General features: G+C 34.8%; 1 protein-coding gene across 5 annotated transcripts in view; it reads right to left on the bottom strand.

Annotated features, from left to right (window-relative positions):
- The window catches only part of ap3b2 (adaptor related protein complex 3 subunit beta 2), a 50,492-nt gene that overhangs the window by 18,908 nt on the left and 14,056 nt on the right, over positions 1 to 17,528 (bottom strand). For all 5 annotated transcript variants that reach the window (XM_079411709.1, XM_079411712.1, XM_079411713.1 and 2 more), the window contains exons 2-14: positions 11,650 to 11,725; positions 7,516 to 7,590; positions 7,143 to 7,238; positions 5,819 to 5,979; positions 4,808 to 4,874; positions 4,541 to 4,723; positions 4,289 to 4,465; positions 2,211 to 2,308; positions 1,781 to 1,835; positions 1,305 to 1,376; positions 1,129 to 1,191; positions 467 to 599; positions 10 to 119 (exon numbers count right to left, since the gene is read on the bottom strand). In XM_079411709.1, the coding sequence (XP_079267835.1) occupies positions 10 to 119; positions 467 to 599; positions 1,129 to 1,191; positions 1,305 to 1,376; positions 1,781 to 1,835; positions 2,211 to 2,308; positions 4,289 to 4,465; positions 4,541 to 4,723; positions 4,808 to 4,874; positions 5,819 to 5,979; positions 7,143 to 7,238; positions 7,516 to 7,590; positions 11,650 to 11,725 (1,366 nt within the window). The remainder of the gene's footprint in view (positions 1 to 9; positions 120 to 466; positions 600 to 1,128; positions 1,192 to 1,304; positions 1,377 to 1,780; positions 1,836 to 2,210; positions 2,309 to 4,288; positions 4,466 to 4,540; positions 4,724 to 4,807; positions 4,875 to 5,818; positions 5,980 to 7,142; positions 7,239 to 7,515; positions 7,591 to 11,649; positions 11,726 to 17,528) is intronic.

Below are 17,528 nucleotides of genomic sequence, written 5' to 3'. Positions count from 1 at the left end.
CAACTCTACCTGGATGTTGTCGATAAGTTTGGCCATATGTTTGATGATGTCGCTGTGCTGTTCAGGCTGCATCTGCAGAAGCTTTTTGATCACAACCACTGATTCAGCCACAACCAACTCTGAAAACACACACAAACAAACAAACCAATACACACCGAATATTACTCGACATTATCTGACAGATGTCTTTGGCCATTGCATTGCACCTTGCTGTTTTTTACAGCATGCGATAGACCAATTTCAAGTGCATTTCAAAAGTATTTACAGTAACATTGGCATGTTACAAAGTCAGAGGCTCATATTTTTCTTCTTTTGCATGATAAGAACCTCATCTGACATCGGAGCAAACTACTTTTGATGTCTGCCTACGTGGTTCTCACTTTATGGATAATTAATGTCAGTGTGGGCATTTAAAATAGCTCTGTTGCATTTCCTTGGTTCCATCTAGCAATCCACACAGTCTCACCATCTCTATTGGACAGCAGCTGTACGAGTCCATTCAGACAGGTGTCTCTGACCTCACCGATGTTTGTAGCACAGCGACCAATGGCCTGAATGCTGGCCGCCACAAAATCCTTATCCATGCTCTTAATATATGTCTAGAACACAAATACAGAAAATGTATCAATATCGCTATTCAAAATGCACTGGAAAATACTATAACACAAGCAGAGAATTATACTGTTACTTATACTCTTAATATGGGCGGTTGTTGGGGGCGTAGTGATCCCGACTGTTGCGTCACAGTCGGTGTTATGTTCTGATTCGCCTGTTTTTCAGTGGTCTTTTTTAATCACGAGATTTACATATGAAGGAGAAAACTATGGTGTTTGAGGCTCACTGTATGTCATTTCCATGTACAGAACTGTTATTATTTAAATATGCCAGGGTAAAGACAGTTTTTCATTCTATGGCACCTTTAAAGGAAATTGTTTTAAAGGAAATTTTTGGTCAAATAAATGCAACCTAAGAGTATAAGAGACTTCTTTCAAAAACATTAAAAAAAATCTTACTGACCCCAAACTTCTGAATGATATATTACAGTAAACTACATTATATTATATTATATTAAAATGTATTCCATTCTATTCTATTAACAGTGTAAGAACAGCCTATGTAAAATAGTACCTGAAATTCTCTCAGGATGGTGGAGATGTTCGCCTCATTAGCCAAATTAGTCAAAACCTCCAGCTGTGTTAATAAGAGAGGATAAAATCATCAGTCCAACTTTAAAACACTCAAAACTAACTGAATCAGCATTCTTTGGTGAAAACATTTAATAACAGTTAAGCATGTTTGTTCACCTTGAGGATTTTGATCTGCGTTGGGTCCGTGGATCGAATATAAAAACTCTTCAGATACGGCTCAAACATCCCCTAAAAGACAAAAACACATTAAAACACAAGAGCGTTCATCTAAACAGAATACCTTCTGCATAAAAACATTTTTAACACTGATTGAATTTTTCTGTTCTATAAAAACAGAAATCTCTCAAGGACAAACCATTAAATGTATAAAAGGCAAAACCACAAGAAAGATTTCAGTTTAAATACTGCATCATAAAATATTAAAAGGAGCAAAGCTGCTCAATGCACTGAACGATATGGAGTAAAACATCAAATTTGTCTAACACAATGTCAGAAGTATGTACATAATACATAATCATCACATTATGTGATTAAATGGTACAATTGCCCTTCGATGACTGCGATCAGCAGCGTTTTTCAAGTGGAAGTCAAAGTGACGCATGTGCTTTTACACTTTTATGTGAATCACTCACTCGTCTCTTGATGGTCATCGTGGCCACGTTTTGAAGCACGACATACTGCACTTCACTACAGAGACACAAAACACACAACAACAGTGACACAACATCATGAAAATGTTTATCATTCAAAACTAAAATTTTCATTTAGAGGCTAAATGGAGAAATGCATGTGAATAATGGATGATGTTTATTGTCTGTGTATCTCTCTATCTGCAGCTAATGCCAAATTCTGTGTGAGAATTGCAGTGTTATCACCCAGCGCTGTTTCGCCAGTATTGACTAATGATGTCCTCAGCCAATGACCAGCCTTGCATCATTAAACAGAGACTTCACGCTGTGTCACACTTTCGGGAATGCTTGAAGGAAAACCTCAGGAAGCGTGTTTGTCTGTGAGTGTGTATGAGTGCGTTTATGTTTCATTAGTAAGTGACTGATTGCTCACCTGTGGCTGCGCATTAACCTGACCAAAGCCTTAGCAATGATGCCCACCTCTGCTTTAGGAGCCAAATGGAAGTACAGCTGAGCTACTGCCATCACCACCTACAGAGACAGAGAGAGAGAGCTTCATTAGGAGATGGTTATGGCTAAATGAACACCATTTTTCTGTTCAAGTGTGAACAGGTCCCATTGTCATAATGCTGGCAAATCAGCTTCAGCACTTTGTCAACGTAAATACTGATGGTATGTGTGAACAAGGGTTTAAAAAAATTAAAAACTAACCTAATAATGATAAGAACTAAACTAAAATAAAAAAAAAAAATAATGAAAAAATGTTAAATAGTAATAGCAAAAGCTCTCAAAATAACCGGAAAAAGGACATTAAACTAAAATATATTTTAATAAGTCAAAAAATAAATAAAATCAAAACAACCATGCATTTAATAAAAATTATAACAATAAATGAATTTATAATTTTTTTTTTTTTTTAAACAACCAAATAATGGGAAAAAACTAACACTAAACTAAAATACATTAATAATTCCAAAACAAATTAAAATAAATAACCCATGAATTGAATGATAACAAACATAAAAACAACAATAATAAAAACACTAATTAAATAATTGGAAAAAACCTGAACAAAAATACATTTTCAGACTCTAAAACTAATTCAAATCTTAAAGGGTTCATTGGATGCAAAATTCACTTTACAAGTTGTTGAACATGAATGTGTGTTGGAAGTGTGTGTACACATCCATCCTATAATGATAAAAATCCATCCAGTGGTTTTTTTAAAATCCCTGTTTTAAAATCCCCTTCCTCAAATCAGGCTGTTCTGAGGTTCCTGTCAGAATGACGTAGTTCTGTACAGACCCCTCCCACGATAGTTGATTGACAAGACTCTTTTACCTTAGACCCGCCCTGAGTGAGCTGAGAGCTGTCCACCATTGTGTCAGCACCGGTGCAGGGGAAGACAAGATGTCTCCGATTAAGTGATTGAGTGATTGAGGTGTTTTGTTGTTGGATGTAATAATGAATACAGCAGTCGTCATTTACTCCCGACATCTGAGCCGCTGAAGACGCAGAGGATTAACGTTACTTTCGCTTTGAAGTGAATGCGGCGATCCCAATCTTCCTAAATGCGTCTATGTTCACGCGAATCATTCGTGATCCAGCTTCGTCTACAGAAGAAGTGAGTATAAGGTTTTTTTATGAATCTTTGCAAATCGCCTTTCCTAATATGTGTTAGTTAGCCAGTTTCGCAGCCGAAGTTTACAGTCTGCTCGTCACTCCACGGAAGAGAGGGGCGGGGTCAGCAGAGCTCACGAGCATTTAAAGCAACATGGACTAAAAAAACGACTTGATAACAGAGATGATTTTGACAGGGTAAAAAGGGTGTTGTTTTACACTACCATTGAGAAATTTTAACAAAAGTATGTTATTGACCCTAAGACCCTAAAGAATCATATCAACTTGTGGAAAATGGGCATCCGATGACCCCTTTAACATTTATGCATCTGGAATACACCTTTATCCAAAGCAATTTTATGTACATTGGAAAATTGCTTTTAAAATCTGAAGTTTCAGTTTTTGATGCACATTAATTTTTTGTTCATTCACATTATGTACACAAGTGGATATTAAATAAAGAATAACAGCTGTTTTAAACAGGGTTGTGCATAATTTACAACTGAATTGACAATGCCTCTTGAATTTGAATTCAATTTAAATTGAGGAGGCAAACAGAATGCAGAATTGTAATTGTAATTGAATTGAAAAAAGCATTAGCAATACTTAATAATAATAATAATAATAATAATAATAAATTCTACATATCAGGGAATAAATTAAGATGTAATAAGTCAAAATGAATGACTGGACTAATGTCAATTCAATTCAAATTCAGTTCATTCTTACATTCATAATTTTTCCAAAATATAATTATTGAAATATTCTAGATTGGATTATTTAAAATATACAAAATAAATAATTCTGTTTCTAAATGCTAATTAATTTGTAGTCAAGCAAAAGCAGAATTGAGTGTTTGTGTGTGTGTGTGTGTGTGTGTGTGAAACTCACAGCAGCGTTGCGGCTCTGTAGCAGAGGTTTGGTGTTCCTCAGTAGGAGTCTGTGATCGGGGTCCATCACATACGGCCTCCTCTTCGCTGGAGCGGCCGCCTCGGCTTTCTTATCTTCATCTTCCTCATCATCAGAGGCGTAGAAGGCCTTCTCGCTGCTCTCCTCCAACAGAGATTCCTGCACAAACACACACGTTAAGAGTGGAAATGTCCTCCTGGGATACACACACACACACACACGTGTGATACTCACGTTGATGTTGGGGTTGAGGAACTGCGTCCTAGCGTAGCGCGTGAGCATATTGATGATGACCACCTGACCCCACTCCTCCACGTCAATCAACAGGTTACACAGCTTACGGTAGTTCTTATGGATCAGATCGATGCGGTCCGGACACACTTCCTCAAACGCCATCACCACACTGCCTGCTACCAGCTACACACACACACACACACACACACACACGTCAGGAATGATGATCATATCTCAGGACTGACCTGAAATGATTCTGTCACTCACTGTGGTTTTATCAGCCAGCAACTTCTCGATGACTTCAATCAACTGATCTTTCTGTTCTGGATCCAGACTGAATAAAAGAGAGAGAGAGAGATGACCATCAGCCCCTGCAACCTGTGAATTCGTTTTACTTTTATTGAATATTTAAGTAGTCAAACTAAAAGCTACAATGCTAAGAAAACTTACCATACAGATGTCTGACATACTTCATTGTAATTGGTCAATTGCATTTTTGTGGTCAAACATTGTTACATAATGAGCACTTAGTCACCATATTTCCTAGATTCATATCACTCACAAAACTCCATGCTTTTTTCATACATAAAATATTTCATTCCAAATTAATATTAAATGTCTATTTATTTATTTATTGTTTTGCTAGTGGAATATTTAAGGATACACAAAGTTCTTTATCATCCTCTTGAGACTGAGTGCTAGACATTTTTACATTCTTAACTATATATTTAAGATTAACATTTTTTTTCAAAATATATATATAAAATAATAAAGCTTTAAACTAAAATTGTAAAAATGTATATTTATATAAAATACAGATTTATATATTATCTTATATTACACAAAATTTATTTTTTTATATTATTTATATAATAAACATTTGTTTTTTAATGATATTTTTAATAATAATATTTTTAGATTTAATTTTTTTAAATAATCCTTTTTTCATCAGCCAATCCTGACAAAACAACTGTTTTCAAAAGGATCATTTGACACTGAAGACTGGAGTAATGGCTGCTGAAAATTCAGGCGATTTCGGAAAGGCTAGCAATAACAAGTTAGCTTTAAAAGCAAGATTCCCACCCTCGCTGCATAATCACTCTCCAAAGCCACACCTCCACAAAAACTTAGTGATTGCTGTCGGGATGTGAAGAGACTTTCAACCAGCATAATAAAAAAACACCTACCCTGCCTTTAAATTAAAATCGTGGTAATAAACAGCAGTATTATCTAAATGAGTTAATTACTCCCAATAGTGGATTTGTGTTCAGACCAGACCTGTGTAGTTTGGGTATGGCATGAGCTGCGGTCTTGCGGACGTATGGAGACATGTCAGATGCCGCCTCTTTGATGGCTAACATCATGATGGGCACGATGATGGTCACTCTGATGCTGGACAGCACTCGCAGGGCGCTCGCACGGATCAGCTGGTTGGGGTCCTGAATCAGGGGTTACAATGATTTACAGATAATTATTTATTTAGAAACCGATGCTTCAATAATGTGACTTCACACAGCAGAATTAAAGGGTGTGAGAGGTATTTCCTTTATATGAACACTAGAGGGCATTTTTGGTCCCATATGACACTTTTGCACCATTTTGGGTGTTTACCGAGTATTTAGCTGCATCACTATTAGCATATTCTCCATACTATGTGGTGTAAGTTTATATTTGAGAGTGCCTCTCCAGTCAAAGTACACTGGGAACATGAATGGAATACCATTTCCAGGCGATATGCATTTCATTTATGGTCTAGTTTTTCCCAAATCCTCTTGCAATGTGGAAGAGGTCTGTAACAGTTCTACATTGCCCTTTTGAGAACAAAAATGATTTGAAAACCACAGAAGCTTTAAATATATGAATCTAAAAGTAATCATGAATGGTAAGGTGAGGGAAAAAAGCAAACCGTATGCAAGGTCTGTGGTCTCAAAATACAACTTTATGATATAATAATCTTACTACATACTCAAAAATACAGTAGCACTTTACATCACCATCAAAGTACAAAGTACAGTATTATTGAAATTATTACTAAAACTAAACCTATTTAAACACAAAGCAAACTTACTAAAATAATAAAAAATGTAATTTAATTCAAATGATAAATACAAATTATATTAGTAAATAAATACTAAAATAACACATAGAAAGTACAAACTTGATCTTAGGGTTTATTTAAAAAAATTTAAAATAAAACTGGCCTAAAAACTGACAATATATTATCTTTTACATAACAGCATTCAACAAGCATAAATATAATATATAGGTATTTAAATATTAAAATAATTTTATAATAACTAATATAATATATACAATTATATATTATATGGTATAAAATATTATTTTTCTATTATTTATATATTTTATTTTATATATACATATTATATTATATGATAAACAGCAGCTTTAACTAAATAAGCCGTAGTCTTACTACATACTCAAAAGTACATTATGCACTTTTAATACAAAGTATGCAAACAGGAGTGTAGCCTTTTCTTATGTTTTGGATGTTGTGAAAGAGATTAGAGAAGATGAAGAGATTTTGTCAGGATGAAGCAGCATGTTTAGACCCTGAATAATGTGTTTGTGTGTGTTTTAGGACCTTCAATCCTCTCTGGAAGGTGGAAATGGACAACAGAGCGAGATCCTGCTGTTCTTCAGCGTAGCGGACAAGATACACGTACACCAGCTTCTTCACCTGAGAGAGAAAACACACGTCACTGTGAACTCACAAACCACACACACACACACACACACACACACACACACACTCACAGAGGGGTGAATAGAGCTCTGAGCTGGTGTTTAATGCATTTTTGTGACTCAGCACTTGAGAGTATGGTGACTCATGAGCAGAACCACATTGCCATTGCATATTAACACAAGATTAAAGTTTAATAACAGCCAGAAAAGCTGACATCCTGTAAGCTCTGAACCACTTCCTGTCTCCTGCTGCTCCTCTGTGTATCACTCACCTCGATGTTCTTACAGGCCACGTTCTTCACCACGGCAGGGAAGAGATCTGAGGCGTTCTTCCCCCGGGCGATCATCTGAGGGAAAACACACACAAACAGGGTAACATTTAGATACTGAAGTACAGTATGGTTTAACTGAAAAAACCTATATAACAAATTCATTTTATTTATTTTTTTTGGTTGAATCATGCTTGTTACGAACTTTTTATATACATTTTAAAAATATATTTTTATTACTTAGTTTTTTACACTTATTTTTTCTTAAAGCAAAACAACAAAAAGAAGTGTGTTTAGATGATAAAGAGGTTCAAAGCTACGACATTCATACAAGTATTCAGACATTTTAAGCTAGTCAAAGGTTGATTTGATTTTCTTTTTTTTATTAATACTTTGATTCAAGAAAGATGCATTAAATTAATAAAAAAATACAGTAAAGCCATTTATAATGTTACAAAAATTTATATTTCAAATAAATGCTGTTCTGTTGCATAAATTCTATTCATAAATTAATCCTGGAAAAATGCATTATGGTTTCCACAAAAATATAAATCTTCAGCATTGATATGAAAAAATTATATATATATATATATATATATATATTGTGATTATATAATATAATATATTATTTAATATATTTTTATATTTATTATAAACTAAATTAAGTGTTGGGGACCTATTTTAACAGTAACTAGTAACTAGCTTGAAAAGCTACTTGGTTGAATGGTTAAAGTTTCCTATTTGAAAAGGTTGCTAACTACACTGAACAGCCTAAATTTAGTTTAAGTGTAAATATTGAATCCAAACATTTTACTATCACGCAGTCTAGCTTACATAACATGCAACCAGTTCAGTGTTATCTAGCACAGAAACACTAAGGATAGCATTACATTTCATTTAAAAAAGGACATATTAAGAGTGTTTAATTATTGCATCAGTTTGCAATAACATTACAACCACCAAAATAAATTTGTTGCACTATATTATCACTAGAAATATTTGCTTGCTACTAGAAGAACATATTTTTTTTATTACATGCACTGATGAATCATTCACAGGAAATTATAAACAACAAATAGGGTGAATTTTGGCTCGGTCCTGAAGGATTCGTGTACCTGCTGCCGGTGCCACCTGTGCTCCGTGAATGGAAACAGTATCAGGTGGCTGTTTGTGGCTTCTGAGCTCCGAGTGATAAATATTTCAGTCCTGATCTGATCTTTCACAATACAGAGACACTAAAACCGCTCATGAATATTAAACGCATTTTGCATATCTGTCCCATTTCCAAAGCGCTCGCTGAAATCGCTCGTCGCGCTATAGAATCAGATCTGATGCAACAGTTACAAACCGGCGAGAGCCAAGACTTCACAAAACACACAGTGACAGCGGCATTTACTGCCCTCAATTACAGCCTTCTGTCTATTTACACAGTCGCATAATTACCAACATGAATCCAAAATATCTCTTCCTGAAACACTAAACAATCAGGTATCTGACTTAGATTTACGTGTATATATCTGGTTCTGTTCATCAATACAGCTATAAACTTTATTACCAATGATCCATGAAAACTCAAATTTCACAGCCCAGCTGTGCATCACACAATGAGACAATACAATTGACGCTTGAGAGAACTGCATTGTGGGACACATTACCCAGTGTTCTGTTTTATAATGTACATTACCATGTCATTTAATGCGTATAGAAAATGCAAGTGAAATAGTATGCAAAAAATATATATGTATTTTCTTACTTGGTATTTTTGTCTTGTTTTTCTAGTACAAATATCTAAACATTCATAAATCAGCATACATTTATTTAAAGGGATCGTTCAGCCAAAAATGAAAATTCTATCATTAATTACTAACCATGATCAAGGCTCAGAAACGCAGCAAGGAGATCATTAATATAATCCATGTGACATCAGTGGTTCAACCGTAATTTTACGAAGCTACGAGAATATTTTTTGTGCGCAAAAAAACTAAAATAATGACTTTATTCTACAATTCGTTTCCTCCACGTCACCCTATAGCGCCATTTTGGAGATTATCACATACGCAGGGCCTAAAACTAACTTTTTGCCACACCTGCCAAAGGCCGGTCACCTGATAAAAAATGTACCCGCCAAAAACAGGCAGTTATTACTACGACAATGACTAAACATATTTACAATGTTTTAATTTGTCCTTTACTTTACTTACAAGAACAAAACAACAAACAGATTTATTGATTTATCTTTTTTTTTTGTCCTAAAAACATTGAGATTCTTGTCCTTTGCATGTTTTTCGGCAAACGGAGCAGTCCATTGTGTTACTCCCGTTTCACACATACTCAGTTTTTCCCTCAATTTTCCCTATTAATTATAGCTATTCAACATTACAGTATAATTGAAAGCCATTATTTTTAACATTTAATAGGCTCTGAAATATTAAGTGATTTTAAAACAATCTTCACATAAACTATAAATTGTATATGGATAAACTATACAGATTCATCTCATCTTTATTCAGCTACAAAAGTTGATCAGCGACTAGAGCAGTCGAGTGATTTCTCTTTTTCTTTTGTTCTTTGATTTACATCAATGACAGACTTCAGCAGGTTTCACTATAAAAGCAGTGCTGTCTCTTTAAAACCCGATACACGTGATGCGCATCTGACACACGTCCTATTTTCTGCAAACTCTTTACAGTCATTAAAGACTTTATAACTCATTTAAGACTACGTTTATGAGGCAACTCGCTAAAACCATGCATTTTGAAATAATTGTGTGTGTTTTCGTCGGTTGAAGCGCTACTGGTGCGCTGTCTAAAGCGGCTTGGTGTATGTGTTCAGCCGAAAGCGCAACCTTTCAAACTAAAGCCTACTTCACTGCACCGTTTAGGCGGCGTACCCCAGGTATGTGTCGCCACATTCTCGGGTTATGAAGAATAAAGAAGAGAAAAGTTAATCTTCCGAAATGAAGCAGTAATATCTTCTCAGGCAAAAGTTATTAGAACCGTGTCTTGGGACAAGCCATCACACTGCTCTGACTTTATCAGCCCATTTGTATCCTATGATTTGATTCACTCTTGTCGCTTATGACAGAACAGCTAATCACGATGATCTGGTCTTCGGAAAATATTATTTTATTCGCTTACGTCAGAAACAGCGAATCTCTATAAAAACTGGCTGTTGTTTTCACTACATTGCATTGTTATATTTCGTAAAAGTTTACCCGCCAACTAGCGACTGACACTGTTACATTTACTCGCCAACGCAGATTTTTACTCGCATTTGGCGCTTGGCGAGTGTTAATTTTAGGCTCTGCACATACGTAAACAATGTATGTATGAGGAGACGCTGTTTACGTTGTTTACGCTTTGATCTTAACATAAACAACGTATCCGCGTACATATGTTGCATACGTGGTTTACGTATGTGATACTCTCCAAAATGGCGCTATAGGGTGACACGGAGAAGACGAATTGTTGAATAAAGTCGTTATTTTTGTTTTCTTTGCGCGCAAAAAGTATTCTCATAGCGTCATAAAATTATGGTTGAACCACTGATGTCACATGGATTATTTTAACAATGTCCTTGCTGCGTTTCTCCGCGTCGGTTGTGTAAGGATCCTTGCTGTCTTTTGGGAGGGTCAGAAAGCTCTCGGAATTCATCAAAAATATCTTAATTTGTGTTCCGAAGATAAGGTCTTATGGGTTTGGAACGACATGACGGTGAGCAATTAAAGGGATAGTTCACCCAAAAATGAAAATTGTGTCATCATTTACTCATCCTTTAGATATTCTGAAGAATGTGGGAAACAGATCAGTTCCCAAAACTATCCCTTTAAGAACCACGTACTTGATAAGTCTTGTTTTCTCAAAATATTATCAAAATGAAGTGAGTATTTGCTTAAAACAAGAAAAAATATCTGCCAATGGGATGAGAAAATGTTCAACTTAATTCAAAGGGAATACAAATTTTTCTTTCTTACCTCATTGGCAGACATTTTCTTGTTTTAAGCAAAAGCTTGCTTCGTTTTGGTTATTGTTTCAGAAAAAAGACTTAATATTATGTCATTATGCATCAAAAGTATATGCATGATGATTTAAGACTGGAAAACAAGACAAACATACTGAATGTGCGTGGTTTACTCACCGCTACGATGCGCTTCATGGCCTCCAGCTTCAAGGAGTCTTTATTACTGTCCAGCATCTCCTTCAGGTCATCGTGTCTGAAGATGTAAAACAAATAAATAATTTTGATCAACTGTTCTGGTTTTCTCTCTTTTAAATATCTCAGAAAGGTGTCCATTATAAGATATATCATCCAGACTCATCTCAGCTCTTTAAGAGCCCTGCGGACATTCACGAGTTCAGAAGAACCAACCAGAGAAAATTAAATCAAGCCTTCCTTCAAAGGATTCACACAAATTTGACCCACAGAGAATCAAAACAGACAAACACACCCAGAAATACCATCAACAGCATGATTTGGTTTTGCTGACAATTGTTTCTCCGAGAAATCAACGGCAGTAAATTGTTGTTCTGGCATGCAGAAACTCTCAAATGCTTATCTTTTACAACAAAGTCTCAAACTGTGATACTAGAAGATTTTCCAAACTCAAATTACTTGAGCCATACCATCCACATTCATCTCTATAGATGCCAAAAACTGCTTTATGATGAATTATAGAAGAAATTTCTGGGAAAAGTTGATACTCAGACATAAACAAGATCTCCATTAAGTCTCCTCTGAAAGAGCAACTTCTGAACATTTGTTTTTTCTTCTTCTTCCGTTTTTTGGCGAAGAATATTTTTCCCCTGGAAAAATCCCCTTCAAGCAAGTCAGTTCACTTGGTGGCCATCTTGGCAGCCATTTTCTACTTATGCAATAGTTTCTTATTAATTGAGAAAAACAGTTTGCCAAGTTTATGCTTAATAATATATAGTCCTATAATTAAATAAAGTCTTACAAACTGGTATTGTAGCATCCCAGCATTGCTGTGCAAATAGTTTTTATTGGCTGTCCATGAACCAAAGCATTATATATGATGTTTTGTTCTAACCTTCTTGCAGAAATGTAGAGCAATTAATGTAATAAATGTTATAAATTGCTATATATACATACCTCCTGCCCTCTGGAGGTTGTTGCTGATGTCACTAACAGTTGTTTTAGGGTCTTTCTTTACAGCTGTCACAATGTTTCTGTCATCAACGGCAGAATGTCAAACCCAAATGTTTACAGTCTACAGCAAGAATAAAGGAAATGGCCAATACTTCTGGAGGGCACTGTATATTTAAGAAAAATATGTTATGTTTATAAATGAAATATATTTATATATAATATGAATTCTATGAATATAAATATATTAAAATCTGTAATTTTTTTCAAAATATATAGGTGTATGTGTGTGTATTTATGTATACATAATAAAAATAAACGGTACACCCACATATATTATGTATGTATGTTTACATGTATATATATTCCTGCAATAGCTACTGTAATAAAGAAAAGTCTTGTGAAAATTGAAAAATGAAAGCTCCTCATCTCTCAGTAGATTATTGCAGTACAGTATTCATAATAAAATTAGCTTTTTTAGATGAATTTAGATTAAAAAACACAGTTTTTCAGCTGTATAAGTCATATAAGTAAAAAAGATAAGAATATCCTTTTGCTGTATTTTAGAAGTATGCCTGCAAGCATTAGCAATTAGTAAATTCAGGTTTTCCTTTGACATATTGGTTGCAAAGGAAGTGGTGTAGATTTATTCACTTTAAAGTGTCTTTTTATCCATAGCACAAGCAGTCAAGTGTGATTTTGCACATCCTTTGACTTAAACAAGCTATTAGCTATTTTAAAAAAGGAATCAGGCCTTCAAAATGCAGAAAATATGTCTCGGTTTCACACAATATGTCAACACATTATAGAAAACTGGCTTTTAAAGACTGAATATGGATTTAGGTACTTGTTGATCTAAACTGACTTCATGTCCTCGAGCTGATGTCTGTGACTCCAAACGAACCCAGAAGCACGATAATTAATAAAACCAATGATCCTTCAGACGTCTGGGAAATCCTTTTAATATTAGCTCAGATGAGAAAAGATATAAATATTAAACACTTTCTGCATGTATCTAAATGTAAGAGATCCTCAATTTGAACCACAATGAGTCAGGAGGGGTTTATTTGAGGATCTGCAAATCAGTCAAATGACAAGCCAAACTAATTCTGATTGGCTGAGACACTAAGACCCACATCTGATCCTGGGTCAGTCGACTCGTCAATCCGATAGTGGCGAGACCGTCTGGCATCCTGCGTGCAAGAAAGCCCATAACCCTTCTGTCCATAGATACACATTACTATAGCAACCACATCCTAATGTTAGCAATCTCCTTTTAGAAAGAAGTTGAGAAGGAGAGATATATAGAGTCTCTCGTTTTATCTCTCTCACACCATTAATCACACTGCTTGGGTTTAAATCAACAAACTGACATCTGTTCACACATACAGACACATTCACACACAAACTAATTGAATGAACACACCTAATATCAAATATCAAATATTAAAATTGGCTCAACTATGCTCAGATTCAAAGAGAACTTAATGTGTTTTTTAAATAATAATTACGTTTTTTAAATAATAGTTAAGTTTAATAATTAAGTTATAGATGATGATGATGATTCATACACAACAAGAAATAGTAATTGAGTTCACAGAATCTAAAACCAGATAATTTGTGTATTAAACCTTCTCACTCCTGGACGTAAATGACCCATAACATCAAAATGAAGGTTTTGTTGCTTTACGAGTTTGGGGTTAGCAAGATTTTAATATTAGAATTATTATTAATAATTATTATTATTTTAAAGAACATATTTTTTTATTGAGCAACAATGCAAGAAACTGATCCAAAGTGGCAGTAAAAATATTTATGTTACAATACATTTTTATTACATATAAAAATGCTGTTCTTTTGAACTTTCTATTCATCAAAATTAAAACAACAAATCCTAAAAATATATGTATGACAGTTTTCAGAAAAATATTAAGCAGCACCACTGTTTTCAACATTGATAATAATAATAAGAAAAGTGTTTCTTGAGCAGCAAATCAGCAGATTACAATGATTAACGAATGAGTAATGATGCTGAAAATTCACCTTTGGATCACAGAAATTAATTATGTTTTAAAAAATATACAAACAGAACCCAGTTATATTAAATTGTAATAATATTTCACAATTTTACTGTATTTTTGATTAAATAAACAGATTTATTTAAACGCAGAATGTTAGTGTAAAAAGGTGCTGTAATGTAGTCAAAAGCAAATCATTGAATATATTCAAATTTATGCAAATTGCAGACTGGTTATGGGCAAATGTAGTATGATAATATGCAAAATAACTAAAACATGATGTTTAATATCTACAGTGATGCAGCATTGGATTTCCACGGACGTCACTACAGGCCTAATCATGTCCCAGCGAGCTCAGAGTGAGCCAATCAGAGACCAAACCAAAGCTTTTGCATGAAAATATTACGAACTGGCCGAGATAGCACAATTCACTAATTAAAAACATTTCCCATGGCTATGATATCTCGCAACACACCCAGGTCCCGCTCTCTGGTTTCCACAGCAACAAAGAGAGCAATAAACTCCAGTGAACAGATTTGCTGCCAGAGTCTCCCACCCAGCACAACTATCTATCGCTCTAAAGAAAAGACTCCCTCGGTAGCTTTCATTAGCTGGAAGGGTCTGCGGAGATTCATGCCGTATAAACACTGTCAAATATTAGTGTGTGTGAGAAGGTGTGGGCGGTGTTTCCTTTCACGCATCAGTGTGTGTGTCCTGTCGTGATGGCTGTGCTAGTTGTGTGTGTGGATGCGCTCCGTCAGCTCCAGTTACCTCACACACACAAACGGTGGGTCGTGATCAGAGCGACGTAAGAGGATGAACACAAACTCGGTGATTCAGCAGATGTGTTACAGTCAAATACATCACCTCCACATTACAGCAGATTATCATATGTCATATTCTAGAGTAAGTTGTTATGGATAATAAATGTAGTGGCTAAACAGTGTTGCTGCGGGAAGTCTCTGTATCACAGTATGAACTGCTGCATGCAGAGGGAATACAAACCTGTAATCACTTTCCCTCCTGACCTGCAGTGACTGAGCACCAGTGTTTTGATTTACATACGGGAGCTTTTAGCAAATTAATTAGTCTGACGATAGATCAGATGCTGGGAAATTTACAACAATGTTTACAACAAATATATTTACACTAATGGAAAACTCTTAGGTGCAGTCTAAGCTGTTACATAAATGTGGCATTGGACCACAAAACCAGTCATAAGAGTCAATTGATGTATGGTTTGTTAGGATAGGACAATATTTTGCAGAGATACAACTATCTGAAAATTTGAGGGCACAAATAAATCAAAATGCTGAGAAAATTGCCTTTAAAGCTGTCCAAATTAAGTTTTTAGCAATGCATATTACTAATCAAAAATTTATTTTTAATATATTTAAAGGGAATTTTACAAAATATCTTTACTTAATATCCTAATAATTTTTGGTATAAAAGAAAAATGGAAAATTTTGACCCATACAATGTATTTTTGGTAACCTGGTCTCATAAAAATATGTACCTCTGTGCACTTTTTGTGCGACACCATTTTTACGTACCTTACTGCACGTCTCACTGCCATTTCAAAGAGAAATGTCCACTGAGTGGCGCTAAAACACGGGTTCAATACGTAAACCCTGGCACGTTTTTATTATGTTGATATAGGTACTTATTGCTGTGTTTTTATTATGTTGCTTGAGGAACATATTACGGCGTTTCAGAATTCAAATATCTGGGGACCGCGCTAAAAATTAATGCTCTATCGTGTTGGAAATATGCCCTACACCAAACCCAACCCTAAATCTACCCGATAGTGTTAACAAATGCAAAACTGATATAAAAACATATTTGTCGATGCAACCGTGCCAATTGAACTTCCTTATTATACAGATTTGAACTGCTTTGTCAACCCGTGGATACACGTGATTCGAACCGGAGCTCCTCGCCTCTCAAGTTCGTCTCCGTACTCCATGAGCTACCGAACAAACCTACTGTGTCTGAAAACCCATAGATATGAAGCTGGATATATGCGATTCTAACATTCAAAAGCATCATTTTTCAAATCTCCCAGCATATTAATATTGTTTTGAAGTCATAGCATGATATTCTTCAAGTAATTGAGCGAAAATTAAGCTTTTTTTTTATCAAACCTTTGCGTGAAAAGGAATAAAAGGTGTCGGAGATTTACTACCTGTGTTCATTTATTTTGGAAACTGCAGTGATATGTACTTATTGGTACGTATTTTGCGTCTCGCTAAAAAGTGCACCCAGGTACATAAATGCCATGAGACCAGGTCGATTTTTGGCTATTGCTACAAATATACCCCAGTGACTTAAGACTGGTTTTGTGGTCCAGGGTCACAAATATGCATTTAGAAAAGAACTTTCTTTAAAAAGAAATTGCAAGCTTGAAGCTAAATTATGTCATTTGGTTTTGGAAGAATTTGACTGTAAAACTAGTGTAAAATTAAATAGTTAATTTAGCTGATAAATTAAATTTTAATTTTAAATTACAATAATTAAAAAAATAATCGTATTGCTCGTTTTATATGTAAAAACCATTCACATATACAATGTAATATATATATATAATTTACATATAAAATAGATATTTCATTACAATCAGGCTTGCATTTTATGTATGTGTATATATATACAGTGCCCTCCACTAATATTGGCACCCTTGATAAATATGAGCAAAGGCGGCTGTGAAAATAAATCTGCATTGTTTATCCTTTTGATCTTTCACTCAAAAAATTCACAAAAATCTAACCTTTCATTGAAGTAAAACAATTGAAAGTGGAGAGAAAATCTCATGATGAAATAAATGTTTTTCTCCAATGAATGTTGGCCGTAATGATTATATATCAAGCATCCCCTACATCACCACATGTTGTTCGG

Source organism: Barbus barbus (genome assembly GCF_936440315.1).
Source record: "Barbus barbus genome assembly, chromosome: 48".
Lineage (NCBI taxonomy): Eukaryota > Metazoa > Chordata > Actinopteri > Cypriniformes > Cyprinidae > Barbus > Barbus barbus.
Note: the sequence above shows the minus strand (reverse complement) of the source record. Positions and strands in the feature narration are given on the sequence as shown.